The sequence below is a fragment of the Eurosta solidaginis genome, chromosome 3, assembly GCF_040869045.1.
Source record: "Eurosta solidaginis isolate ZX-2024a chromosome 3, ASM4086904v1, whole genome shotgun sequence".
Lineage (NCBI taxonomy): Eukaryota > Metazoa > Arthropoda > Insecta > Diptera > Tephritidae > Eurosta > Eurosta solidaginis.
The window spans coordinates 95,082,824-95,102,388 of record NC_090321.1 but is presented as its reverse complement, the minus strand read 5'-3'; the positions used below and the strand labels follow the sequence as shown (position 1 = coordinate 95,102,388).

The 19,565-nt window shown below is 40.5% G+C and overlaps 2 protein-coding genes across 9 annotated transcripts; one reads left to right on the top strand and one right to left on the bottom strand.

The window, feature by feature from the left end:
• Positions 1-1,267: 1,267 nt before the first annotated feature.
• LOC137244179 (uncharacterized) lies at positions 1,268-2,355 on the top strand. Its single transcript, XM_067772811.1, has 3 exons — positions 1,268-1,528; positions 1,595-1,784; positions 1,866-2,355. The coding sequence occupies exons 1-3, from the start codon at positions 1,518-1,520 to the stop codon at positions 2,178-2,180; spliced, it is 516 nt and encodes a 171-aa protein (XP_067628912.1). The 5' UTR covers positions 1,268-1,517; the 3' UTR covers positions 2,181-2,355.
• Positions 2,356-2,979: 624 nt separating this feature from the next.
• On the bottom strand, positions 2,980-19,323 carry LOC137244177 (putative nuclease HARBI1). 8 transcript variants are annotated; one of them, XM_067772803.1, is made up of 7 exons: positions 19,298-19,323; positions 17,491-18,738; positions 17,188-17,418; positions 4,272-5,028; positions 3,776-4,217; positions 3,577-3,712; positions 2,980-3,520 (listed from the first exon to the last, which is right to left on the bottom strand). In XM_067772803.1, the coding sequence occupies exons 4-7, from the start codon at positions 4,388-4,390 to the stop codon at positions 3,147-3,149; spliced, it is 1,071 nt and encodes a 356-aa protein (XP_067628904.1). In that variant the 5' UTR covers positions 4,391-5,028; positions 17,188-17,418; positions 17,491-18,738; positions 19,298-19,323; the 3' UTR covers positions 2,980-3,146. The 8 variants fall into 8 exon arrangements, with proteins under 8 accessions (XP_067628904.1, XP_067628908.1, XP_067628907.1 ...); XM_067772807.1 differs by lacking the exon at positions 19,298-19,323 and adding an exon at positions 18,820-19,258 and having other exon boundaries at positions 17,491-18,172; XM_067772806.1 differs by lacking the exon at positions 19,298-19,323 and adding an exon at positions 5,888-6,000 and having other exon boundaries at positions 17,491-18,774.
• Positions 19,324-19,565: the final 242 nt, after the last annotated feature.

Below are 19,565 nucleotides of genomic sequence, written 5' to 3'. Positions count from 1 at the left end.
CCTTCGGATTATTAATACTGATGTCAAGACGCGTCGTTTAATACCTCTCTCGATATTTTTGGACACGTATTAGCAGTGTCATGCTGTCGTAAAGAATTACCACAAAAATTAATTCTAATAAAATCTAATTTCATGTGGTTGTTGTGTTTTGCCAGATTTTTTGTACACAGCAATGCACAAAGGTGGTAGACCCAACCAGGATTATTTTTACGAATCGCGGCCGAAGGCCGCCAACGCAGAAAGATGTTCTGTGCAAAAAAACTGTGGACCGGGCCTCATATTTCGGACCCTCTCGGGCCATTTTGTGGGTCTTTGTAAATATCTTTCGAAAGAAATAAAATTTTCGCTTTCGAATCCTAAAAACGGAGATGGAAACCCGTCTTTTGATACCACCTTTGATAAGAGTTAGATGGTGCACGGGCTTATAAAACGTTACCAAAAAAAAAAACAAAAAATGTAAAGCCGGTAGTTAAACCTTTGTTAATCAAACAATAATCAACAATTTTATACACATTTCTAGAAACACCAACGTTTAAACGAATTACATTGAATAACTTTTTGACTTTATGTAGCGACATTTCATAGTTGGACGAGGCTGGTCGCAGTTCGGATGCAGCCAAAATAGGTGAAATTATGCGAGTACCATTGATACTAATCCCTACTCCTGGGAATCCTATTTGAGTAAAATACAGTTTTTTCTGTTAGGGTTTTAATCTACTTCGCACAAATACGCTCCTCAATTATATCTAAAACCAGTCCAACACCAAAATCATTTCCACAGCATATTTGATAGCTGCCGTCAGCAAGGAATCGGAGTGTGGCGGTCCTTAATTTTGTTTAGCACTGAGTAAAATTCTTCATTTCCAATCTGCAAAATAACTTCATATGAAGCTCATTATTTGCCACTTAAACATTTTCTTACTTGGTGCTTGGTAGTTCCAAGGGATTGGAATGATCACGCGAATGTTTTCCGTATTCGCAACATGTCAATAACCAACATTTTCGCCATTATAAAATAGATTTCATATAACATTAATAAAAAAATCACATTTGAAAATGCTTAAATTTCTGCCACAAATTGATCAGCTGTTCATTTATCTGTCAAATCATCACTTTCTTAGCTTGGCAGCACCAATTCAACTTCAACTGAAATAAGTTGTAATTCGTAATACGAAACAGAAGTTGAGTTGTCTGAAAGTTGAGTTGTTTTAATTACAACCCAACCAAGTTGAGTTGTGTACCGTAATAGGCCCTTAATGCCCCTATTACCGTTTACAACTCAACTCTGGTTGAGTTGAAATTTCGCAATTTGGTATTACAGATTACAACTCAACCTGTCAAACAAAAATGTCGGTTGAGTTGTCTAGTCTAACAACTTTTTGTGGTATTACCGTTTACAACCTTGTGTTGGTGTAGTTGTCAAAGACGTCAAAATCTGACAACTGATTACTAGCAGTTGTCTTAGAAAATTTTGCAGTTGTTTGTTTGTTGTTTGGAAAGAAAATTATAAAAAAGAAATGGAAAGCGGGTAATTAGACCTTTTAAAATTAATTTAAAAAAATTTTATAATCAACATTTTTGTACATATTTATAGAAAGAACAAAATTTCAACGAAGGATCAAATTGAAAGACTGATTGAACTTATGGAGCGACATCCCGAAGTTGGACGAGGCAAGCCGCAGTTCGGATGCAGCCAAAATAGAGTGAAGGAATTATGGGAGGAATTCGCCTTAGAGCTAAATAGTTTGGGACCACCGACAAGAACTGCACCGGAGTGGACACGTGTATGTAGAGTTGTGAAAATAGATGAACACATTAAAAGCGCATTGACATTTTACATATGTATACATATATTTCTCTTTTAGGTTTGGGTACATTATAAAGCGAATTTAAAAAGAAAGCTGTCCAACAACCGCAACAATCTTGTTGCAACCGGCGGAGGGCCATCGCATGAAAAATCCCTAAGCCCGCTAGAGGAAAGTGTTGCACAACTCATCCAAATAAGAAGCCAAGTTGCACCTAGTGGTCGAGCTTTCGGGACGGAGAATATGCCACCGGCTAGCGACGACGAAGAGCATGGTAACACCATGTCTGCAGCCGCGTCCACGACTAGGGAGCCCAGCGGGTTAGGGGATCAGAATATACCCGCGGTAGGTATGCCTGTCGTAAGAGGCGACTAAAATACCAGATTCAAAGGGCCGTGTAGCGCAACCTTTTAGGTTGCCAGCGCAATATATAGCTTCTCCAAACCCAATTGCCAACCTCACCTATCCGCGGCGAATCCTGTTTACTAACAGACGAGGCTCTGGCGACCCCAAGCTCCTCATGGAACTTGGGGGTAGGGAGGGAGGGAATGGCCTGAAGGTTTAATGTGGCCACATAAATCGTTCCCGAGATGGTCGGGCTAGCACCTTAATGGTGCTATGGTACCGGAGCGTACCGGATTTGTATCCGGCAAAGGACCATCACATCGATAACACTCCCCAAAGCCTTCGGGGAGCAACCTTATCGCTACAACAACAACAACAACAACTAGGGAGCCCACTGGTTCAAACGCAGGCGAGCTTCCCACTCCGTCAGGATCACGAAATCGCCGGCGTGGCAATGTTGAGACTGAGCGTCTGGAGCTTCTAACCAAGCAGACAGAAACGCAAAAAAAACTTTTAAAAAAAATTGATCGGCTAGAGAGGACAGCACACAAAATGCAAAAAGTCAACGAAAAATTGCTGGAGATTAAGCAAAAAAAATATTTGCTTTACAAGAAGCAAGCACAGGAAGCAAGCGAGCTATGTGCGTTGAAGGCAGAAATTGCAAAGCTAAAAATTAAAAAATTGAGCCGCTCAACAAATATGTAAATATTTTAGTTATTTTTTTTTCACGATGAAAACCTGTTTTTTTTTTTTAGCAGAAATATTTTTAGTTTAAAGTTCTTAATGAAAAGATATTTTAGTTTCTAGTTCTAGTTTACCTGACATGAAGTGATATTTTACTTTACATTTATAATAAGTTTTAGGGTCATTTAAATAACGCAAACCTGAATGAAAAAAGGTCAAATTTAGTTTTAAGAGCCATGAAGTGATATTTTTGTTATGAGTATTTATTTTAGCCAAAACTTGAAATAAAAGACTGAATGAATTACAAATTGATTAAATGGATAACATAATATTATTTCGAACCATTCTGGCTGTATCCTCGGTTTCTCTTTCCACACTAAGATGTTCATTGCTTATGTCGGCATCAAAAGTAGGTGGTATATCTTCAGGAGGCTCCACTCGAAAGTGTTGGCAAATATTATGCAAAGCGCAACAACAATTCACAATTTGTTTGGCCTTTTCAGGTGAATAATGTAAGCCACGTGCTGATAAAAGACAACGAAATCTGCTCTTTACTACTCCAATTGTTCTCTCTATAATATTTCGGGCCTTTGAGTGTACAGTATTGTAGTGAGATTGCGGAGAACCAGATTCTGCCATGCGAAAAGGAGTCATTAAATAAGTTTTCAGAGGGTAACCAGCATCGCCTTAAACAATGGATTTTAAAATATTTATTTGTATATTTAATAACAACCAGTCTTACCCAAGATCCAAGAGTTACTCTGTACGTTTCTCTCCAAATGCACCTTTAAGTCACTTACATTAAAAACAAATGAGTCGTGATTAGCGCCTGGATGCCTGGCATCCACACACCGGATGGACATTTTGTAATCGCAAAGCTGAAAATAAGTTTGTCAATAATTTGGTTCAAAATTATTATTTGCGTGTTCATTTTTACTTACAATCATGACGTTTAAGCTGTAGTAGCCTTTCCTGTTTAGATATAAATGTTGCATTTCTTTTATTGGTGAAATTATGCGAACGTGAGTCCCATCGATACAACCCACTACTCCTGGGAATCCTGTTTTAGAATAAAACGCGATCTTTGAAGCGCTTTGCTCCTCTGCAGTCATTTGAGTTTTAATCCACTTCGCACAAATATGCTCCTCAATAATATCTAAAACCTCTTTGACAACTATAGATGTTGTAGGTTGTGCCAGTCCAACACTAAAATCATTTCCACAGCATTTTTGATAGCTGCCGTCAGCAAGGAATCGGAGTGTAGCGCATAATTTTAAAATAGGAGGTACAGCCGTCCCTCGAACGCGTTTGCGGAAATGGTCTTTCATTTCGTTTAGTAAGGAGCAAAATGCTTCCTTACTTAACCGAAAATAGCTTACAAATCTGCAAAATAACTATATTAGAATCTTATCAATTGTCACTTGAACGTTTTCTTACTTGGTGCTTGGTAATTCCAAGGGATTAGAGTGATCGCGTAAATGTTTTCTTATTCGCTGCATATCAATTTTTTCACCAATACTTTCATCATCATAAAATAACTCTATGCTAATATCCATTTTACTATTAATAAAAAAATCACTTGCAAATGCTCAAATTTTAGACACAAATTGATCAGCTGTTCATTTATCTGTCAAATCATCACTTTCTTAGCTTGGCAGCACCAATTCAACTTCAACTGAAATAAGTTGTAATTCGTAATACCAAACAAGAGTTGAGTTGTTTTAATTACAACCCAACTAAGTTGAGTTGTACACCGTAATAGGGGCATAAATTATTTCCTTATTACTCTAGTGAACTTTACATATGTGTATATTGATATGTACAAGCTAATTAAGTACAATAACGTTTATTAATAGCTGTGCCCTTTCTGAAACTTTCGAAGCTCAGTGATGATGCCCAATTTTCCTGCGCTGGTGGTGTTGTTCAACATCAGTTTGCAGAGCCATATGAGTTTTGTAGGGATAATACCGGAAGCCCCAATTCGTGCTATCAAATTCGATTTACAGGTGATATTGATCCTTTGGTCTTGACCCTTTCCCATAGTATGCTTGTTAGCGCCTTATCTGTGGTACTAAAAAGGCGGGGGGATAGTTGTCGCAGTTTTCTTATAATTTGAGCAAATTTATGTTCTTCCTTCAGCTACAGCTGGAATATTTGGAATATTGCTATGCGCACATCGTCAAAATCAAATTTCCTAGAATGAGAAAGAAACTAATATCAGTAAGGATAGATTAAAGTTTTTAATATATTTAACCCAAAAATTGTTCTATAAATAGGGCTCCACAATTAGCTCTTTTCTGAGAGGCCAAAGGCACAAGGGACTTAAGGAGATTTCAGATAACTAGAATCAGGGGTACCCGAAGATACTTCGCTGTTGCATTCATAGAGAGCACAACATTATAACAAGGGATAATTGATTGATGTTACGAAGGAAATTAGACGTGCTACAAAAACAAACAAATGCAGATGACTGTTTAATTCAACAACAACAACAACAACAACAACTGTTTAATTCATTATCCGAAGTTCTTGTATGGACGTGCAGTATGAAAAGTGCAAAGTACTGCTAAAACTGATTTCCCCGAGTAACCCGGGAACGAATTGATGTGACTACGCCCATCCTTCTTTAGCAGCAGGGTCTAGAACCAGTTCCCTGTTGGACAGGAAAATAAACGTTTGGTTATCTCCAAGTTGATCATATGCTATTACAGAAAATACTCGTTTGCTGCATCCGACCAGTACATCCAACTTTCCCAGATTTTCTGGGCTCAGCAAGGGTATCCTCCTGAAAGGTGCATTTGTCGCTCGCTGCTGCCTGGCCGCTCACTCAACAACACAAGACACGACGGAACTTTCCTTGGGACACTCAAGGTCACTAACGCTTCTCATGGCTCCAGCGGGTTAGGGGGCTTAGAGTACACCCGCGGTAGGCATGCCTGCGTAGGAGGCGATTAAAATACCAAATTGGTTCAGAGGGTTGTGTAGCGCAACCCGTTCAATAGGTTGCCAGCGCAATATATAGCTTCTCCAACCCAATTGTGAACCTCACTTACCCGTGGCGAATCCTGTTTCTTTAACAGCCGAGGCTCTGGCGACCCCATGTTCCTTATGGATCTACATTTGAAGGCGCTTAGTTAGCTGACATCGCTTATTTAAACGGTTGATTCTAAAGTAAAAACCAAAACAAAATATAGGTTAGGTTGAACTGGCGGGTTCATGACGACCTCACATAGACTGAATGAGTCCGTAGTGTTACCAGAAGTTTGTTTTAACGACCAAGCTAAAAACCCTATCAACAACCAGGACATGTTATAAAATAACTCCGTCCTCTTGACAAATACCAGAAGCTTCCTAGAACTTAAGCCGCTTGCTTCTTCTAGATCTGACAGCTGTCAGCTGGAGTCTTAGCCTGGCAAGCGCAGGGCACGAGCACAGAACGTAATCGATCGTTTCCTCCTCCAACCCGCACTTCCTACATCTTCTATCACTGACCAAGCCTAATTTAAAGGCATGTGACGCCAGAAGGCAGTGTCCAATAAGAATACCCGTCATGAGTCTACAGTCTACAGTTTAATGATAATGAAAATATAAGAATCAGTGTTTATGAATAACATATTTTAAATAATCTCTTACAACAACGTGATCGGTGACTACATCGCCATGTAGATAGTGTGGTGTTCCACCTTGTATAAACGTAGGTACTGTGTGTGCTCAACCGTGCATATGGACATAAGCAGTAACATTATTCACATAAACATAGCTTGGTATTTGTGCAGGCATCAATATAGCATACATTGGTCCAGTTCGGTGTGCACCAGCCACTGGTACAAACACTTTTGAATGCATAGCTTTCATATAGATTGGATGTCCAGCAGTGCTCCGGTTGTGCCAAAATGTAATGGGCTGCTCAGTCTCTTGGTAAGGCTGTATAGGTATGGGCGGGTGCAATGTATTACTAGTCTGCTCAAGATGGTATGGTACATAGATGGCTCGAAGACGCCAGAGGGGATTGGAGCCAGAGTTTTCGGACCCAGAGCCAAAATATCAGTAAATCTAAAAGCACATCCGAGCATTTTCAAGCGGAAGTATTCGCCATAAGTTAGTGCGCTAAGCTGAACCTTCAGCGCTGATACCCAAATGAAACAATTGCCATACTCAGTCAGGCAGTCAGGCCCCAATAAAGGCATTTGCGGCGTTCGAAATAAAGTCAGCACTGGTCCTTCAGTGCGTAGAAAAGCTAAATCAATTAGGAGCACATAACGTAGTACTGTTGCCCTGGGTCCTAGGCCATAGGGGAGTAGGGGGTAATGAGCAGGCGGACTAAACATAAACTTCAAAAAAGGAAAGTGGGAAGAATATAAATCTGCAACAGACAGCAGCTTTGCTGCCCTCCCTATCCCGACTGATGCCCGCCAAGGGGAGCGTGCCTTCCGTAAGGTCATTGAATCCGCCTCGGCACATTTCATTCCCGCCGGGAGAATTCCCGAAATCCGGCCCCGCTTCCCGGCGGAGGCCGCGAGCTTAGCGAGGGAACGTGACCTTATAAGACAGCTTGATCCAGGCGACCCCCAAATAAGGGATATAAACCAACGCATCAGATTGCTTGTGGACGAACACAAGCGGGCGAAATGGGAAGAGCACCTAAGAGGTTGTAACCTCTCTACCGGTGTAGGTAAACTTTGGTCCGCCGTAAAGTCCCTATCGAATCCGACTAAGCACAAAGACAAAGTTTCCATCGCCTTTGGCGACAAGGTGCTGTCGGATGCGGAAAAATGCGCGAGCGCTTTCTGCCGACAATATATAATGCATCCTACTGTCGACAAAGATAGACGGAGAGCCCATAGACACGCACATAAACACAAATTCAGCGCGTCACCAATCACCATCACCGCTAGAGAGGTCGAGGACGCCATTGGTCGCGCTAAACTACCTACCACACAGTTCACATCAACCGCCTGGAGCGGGTTCAAAAAATCTTTATGCGCTTCGCGCTTATTTCATTACGTTTCTCTGAACCGATCCCGTCTTATGAGTCTCGATGCCAACTAATATCCTTATTATCCCTTAACAATCGCAGAATTCTTTTGGCCTCGTTGTTCATTTTCGATCTTTTCACGGGCAAAATTGACTGCGCGCTGCTTCTTGAAAGACTATGCTTAAATACTCCCTGTAGAAACCTCCGCCATTTTGAAATCTTTTTCATAGGGCTGAGTAGAACTGTTTATAACTCAAAAGCGCCTATTAACAGAGCCCTATCAGAAATTAATTGCTTCTCTAGTGTTTTGGATATTGATTTCTCCGACTCAAAATACGCTTTTCAACTTAAACTAAAAAATTACTTAATCTGTAATAATAATATAATTACTTAATCTGTAATTCTCATAATATATTAGTTTCTTTATTCACGTATGCGTATTATATTAGTTTCTTTGCTCTCTGGCGTTTTTCTTGTAAAATAGATAATCGTGAATCTAAAATTAAATTGCGTTGCAACAACTATAACTAGTGCTTTTAAAAATTGAATTGCACTGCAACAACAACTAGTTCAAGATCAATTTGTTTAAAATGGATGACTCTTGTGGTAAATGCGATAAGAGTTTTGGCCGGAATGACACTACTGTTGTACCGTGCAGTGGCTTCTGTAAGAAACGTTTTCACCGCGCCTGTTGTGAGGGCCAAATCACCGAATACGACGTGAAGATGATTAAGGCTAACTACCACATTCGATATTGGTGTCCTGAATGTGTGAATGTGCCTGATAAAATATCTAAGGCATTCGAATCCGTGCTTGCCTCGCAAAGACTTGGGCTGGAAGCCATCATGACCGCATTTGAGGGCAAATTCAAGGATTTGTGCATGCAGGTGGACGATTTGAAGAATATAATTGCAAGTAACAAATCATCAGCGAGTAGTGAAAAAGTGAAGAGTCGAAACAAAGACAACGCTAAAGAAAAGGCAAAAGCAAAATCTAACAGAGCCAATACTGAAAACAATAATAATATTGATGTACTCGCTGCCGAAATAAGTGCGCTCAAAACAGCTGTTAATTCATATGCATTCATTTCGGACAACGGCAACAATAATAACAATTGCAATGGTGCATTAGATTTAGTTGCTTTCTCGCCTTCACCTATTCCTCGACGTTCGCAGTCTGCTGTTCTTCCCCTCAACAGTTCTCGGCCTGGGTCGGTGGTACAGACAGCTAATAACACATCGTCTTTAACAACAACAACAACAGCTCCCGCTGCACCTATCCCTCCTTCATTTGCGTCTGTCGCTTCGTCACCGTCCGCTACCACCAGTGAGCGTGCTCGTGATAAATCTGCTACTGCTAATACCAATACCAATGCTTTTGAAAATAATTCTGCTGCCGCTAACACCAATAATGCACGTAAAGTTGTTGTTGGTACTAGAACAAGTTGTGAGCTTGATGTCGCTGCTCGTCTGGAATGGTTTCATGTAGGATCGTTCAAACCGTCCGTAGAAACTACTGACATCGCTACGTATATAGCAAAACATACTTGCATCAAAGAAAACTCTATATCATGCTATAAATTAATAAAAAAAGATGTAGCGGTAGAGACAGTAAGTAAAGTAAACTTCAAAATTGGAGTTCCGTCCTCAGATAGAGCAAAAATTATGGACTCGGGGCTGTGGCCGTCAAATGTCAAAATCCGGCCGTTTGAGTTTTTTCAAAAGTTTGTCTCGACAGAGGGAGGACAGTGAGTGATGCGCCTATCACAAATCCAAAGCTCCTAATATATTATCACAATGCCGGTGGTCTGCGTACAAAAACAAATGAGCTATTTCAATCGGCAGCAACCCACGACTTTGATGTCATCATACTCGTGGAAACTTGGCTGACTGCAGATTTTTTATCATCAGAGCTTTTTGATCGTTTTTATAATGTCTATCGAAGGGACAGAGTACTGCAACCGGGGGTAACAAGAGGGGCGGTATTTTGGTGGCTGTAGCATCTTCTCTGGCAAGTCGTGAAGTGCAACTACACGTTAATGATGCCAACATTGAGCAAATTTGTATTTCTGTAAATATAGGAGAAACGTTCCTTGATAGTATAAATGAAATTTTCTTTATTGCTAGTTACATCCCACCAAATAACAATTATGGAATGTACAAGTCACATATTGATAATATCAGCTTTATTATTGATTCTCTATTACCTCACCAAACGCCCTGTATTTTGGGTGACTTTAATCTGGGTTCTATTCAATGGGTGAGAGATCCTGATGACGGCTTTTTAACCCCCTTTACATCTAAAAAGGATGTCGAGGACTTACTTTGTGATACATTGTACTCCTTTAACCTATCTCAAATTAACGACATTGGAAATGATTTAAACAGAGTGTTAGATCTAATTTTTATAAACAATGATATATCCTGTGATATTTATAAGTGTGATATGCCACTCACCTGTGAATCAGTTCATCACAAAGCAATCTCTATCCAGTTCTCTTTCTATAAATACGATAATAACTCCATTGAACCCGAGTACTACTTCAATTTTTATAAGGCGAATTTTACGGCTCTGAATGCGTTTTTCGACTCCATTGATTGGAATTTAATCTTTGAGCAATTATACTTATCAAATATGTATATAAAGTTCAAGAGCGTAGTAGAAGAAAGCCTTAACTTATACGTCCCAGCCCACAGAAAAAAGAGATCTTTCAATCTCCCATGGTACACAAAAGAACTTTTGAGGTTAAAAAACCAACGAAACAAAGCGCATAAAAAATTTAAGAAAACTGGCTCTGCTGATGACGAAGCAAAATTTGCTGAGTGCAGGAAGAAATTTGAATGCCTATCCAAGTTCCTTCATGATAAATATATTAATTCGCTTGAGACTAACATAAAAGCCAACCCGAAGTCTTTTTGGATTTTTGTTAACTCAAAACGAAAATATAACGGTATGCCGAAATCAATGGAGTTTGGAGGCAAAGTTGCTTCCTCAACTCAGGAAGCATGTGAGCTCTTTGCCGACTTCTTCGGGTCGGTATTTAACAGGTTCCGGACAGTTAGTACGTCATGTGATACAACTGCCATAGCGGAGTCTGTAAATATTGGTCAGTTCACGGTTACAGAGGAAGAAGTCCTGGAGTCCCTTATGAACCTTGATGTATCTAAGGGGGCTGGATACGATCTTCTGCCACCCTTGTTCTTAAAGAATTGTGGTTTCACTCTATCCGCCTCTTACTAAAATCTTTAACAAGTCCCTTGAATGTGGTAATTTCCTTGACGAATGGAAAGTGGCATTCTTATCGCCAATTTATAAGTCTGGCCCTCGAAACAAGGTAGACAACTATCGACCCATTGCCAAGCTATCCATCATCCCAAAGCTGCTGGACAAAATTGTAAATGACCAGCTATTTGCAGTTTTTAAAAACTATATTGTTCCTCAACAGCATGGTTTTTATCCAGGGAGATCCATCAGCACAAATCTCACAATATTTGTTAATTGTGTGGTTAATGCGATTGAGGACGGCGAACAAGTGGACACTCTGTACACTGATTTCGTAAAAGCTTTCGATAGTCTCAATCATAATCTTTTACTTAATAAACTCGAGAAACTCGGAATCCACTCCAACGCCCTAAGTTGGCTTGAGTCGTATCTCCAAAACAGGAAATTAATAGTAAAGATCGGCAGCAATCTCTCCAAGCCTATAATCGTTACATCAGGAGTACCACAAGGTAGTCATCTGGGCCCTTTACTCTTTTCTTTATTTATAAATGATATCTGCCAATGTTTTAAATTTTGTAGTTGCCTGATGTACGCTGATGATCTAAAACTTTATTACAGAGTTAAACACATTAGCGACTGCATAGAGCTACAGCAAGACATCTTGGAATTGATAAAATGGTGTAATAGTAACGGTCTTTTCTTGAACTTCTCCAAGTGTAACATTATCACATTCACTCGGAGAAACGCATGCATAATGAACAGCTATTACTTTAACGATAGCGACTCATTCAATCGTACAACTACTGTTAAGGATTTAGGAGTATACTTAGACTCGAAGCTTAGATTCGACTTTCATAGGGAGTACATAATCAGTGCTGCCAATTCAAAACTCGGCTTTCTCAAACGTAATTCCAAAGACTTTTTTGATCCGCTAACGCTGAAAAGTCTTTACATTAGCCTTGTAAGATCCACTTTGGAATATGCCTGCATCATTTGGGACTCAGACTTTGTAACACATTCCAGCCGGTTAGAAAGAGTTCAAAGGAGATTCACTAAATTCGCGCTTCGACGAATGTTCACTTTTGAATCGATGCCATCTTATGCACTAAGATGTAGAATTTTAAATATTCAGTGCCTTAATACTCGAAGGAAAATTTGTGGTATTTTCTTTATCAAAGACATTTACGACAACAAAATCGATTCTCCGGAACTACTTTTTCTTCTCCCCTTCTATGCACCTGAAAGGTGTCTAAGGGACAAATACATTTTCTACGTCCAAACGCGTAGAACGAATTTTGGAAATAATGAACCTATTCACAGAATGATCTCCTTATGTAACTCTGTTTGCAATCATGCCGATTTTAGCTCATGTAAAGAACATTTTAAAGCTGATGTTATTGTGGACTTTCTTTTCAATTAATATGTTTCAGTATTCGTATTACTATATAAATGTTTTTACATGTAGTTTTATTTAAGCAGTAGCGAATTTTTTACAAAAATTTTTTGTTATAATGTCGTTGTATTTATAAATTGTTACCATATATTTTTCTATCTCGATAATTTTTGTTTAAGTTGTTACATATCTGCGAGGACTATGTCCGGTAGATAATAATAATAATAATAATAATAATAAATTCTTCTTGTTAATGTTCTCCATTGCTTAATATAAGCTGGTCTCTGTAATTTAGTCATAAGTGTCTGTACTAAACATTTGTTACTAGACTAAATAAATAAATAAATAAATAAATAAATAAACCATCCAAAGCATTGGTCCCAGACGGCATAGCTATGCCGATGCTTAAAAACCTAGGGAAAGAGGGTTTCAAATATTTAGCGCATGTCTTCAACCTGTCTCTCTCCACCTTTGCCATACCCGAGAAATGGAAAATGGCAAAGGTGGTCCCGCTACTAAAGCCTGGGAAACCAGCTAACGTAGGTGAGTCATATCGTCCGATATCTCTCCTATCGCCAGTGGCAAAGACGCTTGAAGCCATTTTGCTCCCTTATTTCCAAGCACATTTGCAGCTAGCCCCTCATCAGCATGGCTTCAGAAAACTTTATAGCACTACCTCCGCGCTAAATGTCATTAGCACCCAGATAAATTGCGGTTTGAATCAATACCCCCACCATAGAACAGTACTCGTAGCGCTAGACCTATCAAAAGCCTTTGATACGGTCAACCATGGCTCATTACTGCAAGACCTGGAAGGGTCTACCCTTCCCCCATGTCTTAAAAGGTGGACCGCAAATTATCTGGGTGGTCGGCAGGCATCGGTGCAATTCAGGAACGAAACATCAAAACCAAGGAGAATTAAACAAGGGGTGCCACAGGGTGGTGTCCTATCCCCACTTTTGTTTAATTTCTACATATCTAAGCTACCTTCACCACCGGAAGGAGTCACAATCGTTTCCTACGCCGATGACTGCACAATAATGGCCACAGGCCCAGGCCCAGAGATCGATGAGCTATGCAATAAAATAAACGGCTATCTCCCTGATCTCTCCAGTTTTTTCGCCTCGCGAAACCTGGCATTGTCACCGACTAAATCTTCCGCGACCTTATTTACAACACGGACGCCCCAAATGTCGACCATATTGAACATCCACGTCGATGGCACTACGCTACCGACTGTCCTACACCCCAAGATCTTGGGTGTGACGTTTGATCAGGATCTACATTTTGGTGCGCACGCAACCGCAATTGTTCCGAGAATTCAGAGCCGTAATAAAATCCTCAAATCCCTTGCTGGCAGTACCTGGGGAAAAGATAAAGAAACGCTCATGACCACATACAAAGCAATTAGCCAGCCGATTACGTGCTACGCGTCACCCATATGGTCGCCAAGCCTAAAAACTACCCACTGGAAGAAACTACAGGCCTGCCAAAATACTGCTCTCAGAATCGCCACGGGCTGTCTTATTATGTCCCCAGAACACCATCTGCATAATGAGGCGAGAATACTCCCCATCACGGAGAGAAATGAGATGCTGACCAAACAGTTTCTGTTGAATACCCAGAAACCTGGGCATCCCAACAGACATCTGATTGACGAACCAGCACCGCCTAGGGGCCTAAGGAGTCATCTCCGTAAGCATTTTGAGGAAATACGGCACCTGAGAACCCAGCCGTATGAAGCGAAAAAACACAAGCAGGTCCTTTGTAAACTCCATAGACAGGCGTCGGACCTTTATGTCGGGAATTGCCCGGTGAATCCAGTACTTGAAGAAAAATATCCAGAACTCGCGGAAGAGGAACGCATACTCCCCAGGGAAACGCGTGTCACTCTTGCTCAACTTCGTTCTGGATACTGTAACAGGTTAAACTCTTACCTATCCAGAATCAACCCCGACATACAAAATGTATGCCCCGCTTGCAATGTGTCCCCACATGACACCAACCATCTCTTTAATTGTAATGTGGAACCAACGCCTCTAACACCCCTTTCCTTATGGTCCACCCCTGTTGAAACGGCAAGTTTCCTTGGACTCCCGTTAGAGGATATTGATGACAATTTGTGATCGGTCGCGGCTATTAGGTGGGGCGAGCATTGCTACAACAACAACAACAACAGCAGGCGGACTCAGTGTTTAATTTATTGCGTCCCTCCCACAAATTGTCATCCTTGCAGCGGGTCTGCGCCATACTCTCCTCTTCCGGGAAGGTATCGACCCCAATCCGGGTCCTTCTTCTGAACCCGGTCCTGAGAAATGAGTTTGCTGCGTTTGCCGGAAAAGAATCTTTTTAGGACGGTCATATATATAAGGGCCTGAAATATTTCAATGAACTTCCTAATCACATAAAAAGTAGTAATAGCTTCAATACTTTTAAAAAAAAAAGTTTATTGGAGCATAGTAAAACCCTTCCAATAAGATAAAGTTTTTCTCCTCTTATTTTTTACATGATATATCCGATACTGGAGCGCGAAGAGGGAATGGTAATATTGGAAGCAGCAAAATACAATACATCCGGCCCTAAGGAAAAGAAAATCGGTCGCCACCTGTAACTCCAGACAGTTCCAACAACTAATTTCGCTGGAATTCGGTATTTCCAGCTGATATTTACTGTTGCTGATCGGAATCACTCGCATTCCGACAGCATTAATATAACAATAAAATTATATAATGTGTAACAAAAATAACGAAAATAAGGCCAAACAAAAGTTGGAGCAGGGGGGATTGGAAACACGTCCTTTTCAACCTCCCATTATATGTTGAGCTATGCTAATCGGAATCTTCATGCATTCCGACAGCGTCTTTACTAAACAAAGTTGAGGGGTGATTGGATACACGTTATTTTCAATTTGCAACATTCAAAGACATTTTTACCTGTATTGATCGGAGACTAATACATTCCGACAGCTTAAAATACACATATAATTGAAAAATATAAGTTGCGAACTTTGTTGCCTTAAGCTGGGAGCACTGGAGGATTAAAAACGCGTCCTTTCCGACCTTCCTTAAATGAGTGGCTCCCAGACTCGTCCCTTTGTCACGCTAGTAAATATGCTGATCGGAAACACATGGCATTCCAACAGCATATTCAATAGAAATAAGTGATTATAACAATGGATTGTACTTAGTAGTTAAGTTTTAGTCCTAAACAGCCATAATAATAAATAAATTAAACTAAAAAAAAAATAAATCTTTTGTGGCTCTTGTTGTTCACGGCCTCATTACATTATGAGGAAATACGGCACCTGAGAACACAGCCGTATGAAGCTAAAAAACACAAGCATGTCTTCAGTGAACTCCACAAACAGGCGTCGGACCTCTATGCCGGTGATTCCTGTACTCAAAGAACAAAACTAGCAGAGGAGGAACGCACTCTCCCTAGGGAAACGAGAGTAGTCACTCTAGCTCAACTTCGAGCTGGATAACGTAACAAGTTAAACTCTTACCTATCCAGAATCAACCCCGACATACAAAACATTGTCCTGCTGTAATGTGTCCCCACATGTCACCAACCATCTCTTTAACTGTATTGTGGAATCAACGCCTCTAACACTCCTCTCATTATGGTCTACCCCTGTTGAAACAGAAAGTTTCTTTGGACTCCCGTTAGAGGACATTGATGACAATTTGTGATCGGTCGCACCTATTGGATGGGGCGAAGCACTGCTTCTACAACAACAGCAGGCGGACAACACGGAAAGAGAGGCAGCAACTGCATATCCCATCGATCCCCAGCCGTTCCTGCCAGTTTGCCCATAGGGGCATTTATTAGAGAAGGGAGGGAAAAGAGAGTACATTGGCGCAATATGCCAGGCCTGAGTCAATCTAAATTACTGTTAGGGGATTACAGCACAACTCGAATTAGGGCATTAATAGGCCTCTCAAAAAGATAACCCAAGAACCCTAACGGCTATTCTTACAAGACACTGTAGACTGAACAGTCATATGCAAAAGCTGAGTATAATATCGAACAACACATACCGATTTTGTGATGGATCAGCAGACGGTGGACCATATCCTTCTATATTGCGGCGCAATTTCAAGACGTAGGGCTAAGTTTATGGGCTCACCATGGCCAGAGCATTCCCACATTTAATCACTCAAGCAAAGAACACTGCTGGGGTTCATCAAGGAAGTCGGCTAGGATGAGGTGCTGTGAAGGAGATGTGCAAGTCACTGTGCAATCCTCAATAAATTATCTATCTATCTACGTTCCGGTAACAAGCACCATTGTGGTACTAGCCCCACCATCTCGGGAACTATTGATATGACTACATTAAACTTCTAAGGATTGAATATTAATAATGCCGGCAATGCGAAAGTCTGCTAAAATGTACCATTCTCCATGGAATGTTCGATATATAACTTTCCACGTTTTGAAACAGTGATGAAAAGAGCAAAATTTACAAAAATTTTAACTGGCTGTGGGTAGTAAGGTGTTGAGTCCTCCCTTAACGCAATGTAATGACAACTGCGATGCATGGAAAATGACAAAAATCTTGCAAATCTACTGATAATAATTAATTATTGCCTCTCCTTCTATGCAGTTCTATGCATACATACATATGTATTTTTCTCTCCAAACGCTAATTAAAAAAATTAATTGGTTTCTCATGAACTTCGAACTCTGTCGTATTTGCATTCTTCAGTTGATTATCAACAAAAGCATGACAAATTATTTAATATGGTAGCCAATTTACTTACCCTTTCTGGTGCGATGATTCCTTGACAATCGGGCCTGACTAGACGCGATTTTTTTTGCCTTAAGAGAGCGTGCTTAACGCGAACCATATCATGTTATGGCACACCTTTGGTGATGCAAAAAATCAAAGCCATTTCTGCTTCTAATGCTTCTGGGATAGCAGCAGCAGCTCCCGGTGGCGCCACATAAATAACAGTTACATGCCGATCAGTTGCCTTTTTTGCTCCGGCTACCTATTCAATTTTAATTCACATTACATTATCTACTAATGCAATTTTTAATCACTACAAATCAATATAAATTACCGAAGCAAATACTGGCAAACCAAGATGCGTAGTTCCACCCTTTTTTAGGGAAATACATCTAACCAGTTTGGTACCGTATTCTAAAGCATGTTGCTTGTAAAATACCTTGTATCCTTGGCAAATGACATGTGAATCTGCATTTTGTAGATTTCGGTAGTAGTGCAGTTTACGGTACCCACCCTAAAGTTGGGCCAAGATTTTCAAGTGAGGTATCAAAAGACGCGTATTAATCTCGAGAACAATAATCCGAAGGCGGAAAAGAAAAATTTTATCTCTGTCCGGATATATTTGCAATTGAAGTTGGCGATTTTAATGTGGTTGTTGTTGTGTTTATACCCACAAAAAAAATTGTGCATTTCCGTGGCGGTAGCCACGGCTATACCACACACCCGGACTTGGCATGGCGTAGCCCAGGGTTATTTTTTATAAGCGCGGCCGAAGGCCGCCAACGCAGAAAGGTGTTCTGCGCAAAAATACTATGGATCCCACCTCTGGTTTCGGAGGGACCCGGGGTCTTTTTTCGTTTCCGGATTCTTGATCTAGACGTGGATACGCTTCTTCTGATACCTCACTCGAAAATGTTGGCCCAAATGTCGGTGGGTACCGTAAACTGCACTATTACCTAGATTTCCTCTAATTTTGGCATATTCTGAGCTGAATCGCAACCCGGCGGAGATGCTATCTACTAGAATAATATAACATTTTTTTATTATTTAAAAATGCACATACGTATGAATGAAAATCAGAAGGTAAATAATGTTGTTGTTGTTGTAGCGATGACACCCCGTTATCGACTTTGTTGGTCCTTTGCCGGATGCAGATCGGGTACGTTCCGGGAACCGTTAAGGTACTAGCGCGACCATATCGGGAGCGATTTAGTTGACATGAAACCTTGGTGGCCATCCCGTCGATTCTATACAACTTAATATGGTAACGAATTAAAAGACGGTGCACCACCTAATTTTTATCAAAAATTATCAAACGTGGAATCAAATGACGCGCCTCGAGCTCCGTTTTTATTATTATTTGATATTTTTAAATTTGGTGGTGCACCGTCTTGTAAAACTTTACCCTTAATATTATTTAGGGCGAAGGCCGCCAACGCAAAAAGATGGTCTCTGCAGCAAAATTTTTAATTTCCGTCACATGTCACAACTAAAATTAACTTAATGTTATTTTGGGCGAAGGCCGCCAACGCAAAAAGGTGTTCTCTGCAACAAAATTTTTAATTTCCGCCACATGTCACAACTAAAAGCACAAGATATTTTTCGTTGTAAACAAATATATTTGGTAATAGTCTAGTTGAGGGGTCGACTGCTAATACGCTACCAAAAATATCGAGAGAGGTGTCAAAAGACGCGTATTAATCTCGAGAACAATAATCCGATGGCGGAAAAGAAAAATTTTATCCATGTCCGGAGATATTTGCAGTTGAAGTTTGCGATTTGCATGTGGTTGTTGTTGTGTTTGTACCCACAAAAAAATTTGTGCATCACCGTGGCGGTAGCCACGGTTATACCACACACCCGGACTTGGCATGGCGTAGCCCAGGGTTATTTTTTATAAGCGCGGCCGAAGGCCGCCAACTCAGAAAGGTGTTCTGCGCAAAAATACTATGGATCCCACCCCCGGTTTCGTAGGTACCCGTGGGTCTTTTATCGGTTTTTCGTTAATATCTTTTGAACGAGTTAATATTTTTATTTTCCGCCTTCGGATTATTAATACTGATGTCAAGACGCGTGTTTTGACACCTCTCTCGATATTTTTGGTAGCGTATTAGCAGTCGACCCCTCAACTAGACTATTACCATATATTTTTTTGCGTTTCAATGTTTTCCGGAATAATTAATGAACTGTCATTTTCATGACAGCATGAAAAGTCGATGTGTTAGTGGAGAGCGAAAAAAGCTTTGAATGTGTGAGTGAACTGGTTACCTCCGTCTTGTAGGGTTGTTAATTACTTCTTTTTAGTTTGGCAACGCTGCTTTAATAAACCTACTTTTTCAAAAATAGATGTCGGTGCTTAGCCTTTCGCCGCATGAGTCATTAGCCGTGTTTTTTTTACACGCGTATACG

Excerpts from the sequence above, each read along its gene's own strand:
- LOC137244177 (XM_067772803.1), bottom strand. The coding sequence starts at position 4,390 with ATGGATATTAGCATAGAGTTATTTTATGATGATGAAAGTATTGGTGAA. Across the intron at positions 4,218-4,271 it reads TTGGAATTACCAAGCACCAA|ATTTGTAAGCTATTTTCGGT; the intron begins GTAAGAAAACGT and ends GTTATTTTGCAG. Across the intron at positions 3,713-3,775 it reads ACAGCTTAAACGTCATGATT|CTTTGCGATTACAAAATGTC; the intron begins GTAAGTAAAAAT and ends ACTTATTTTCAG.
- LOC137244179 (XM_067772811.1), top strand. Across the intron at positions 1,785-1,865 it reads CTGCACCGGAGTGGACACGT|GTTTGGGTACATTATAAAGC; the intron begins GTATGTAGAGTT and ends TTTCTCTTTTAG.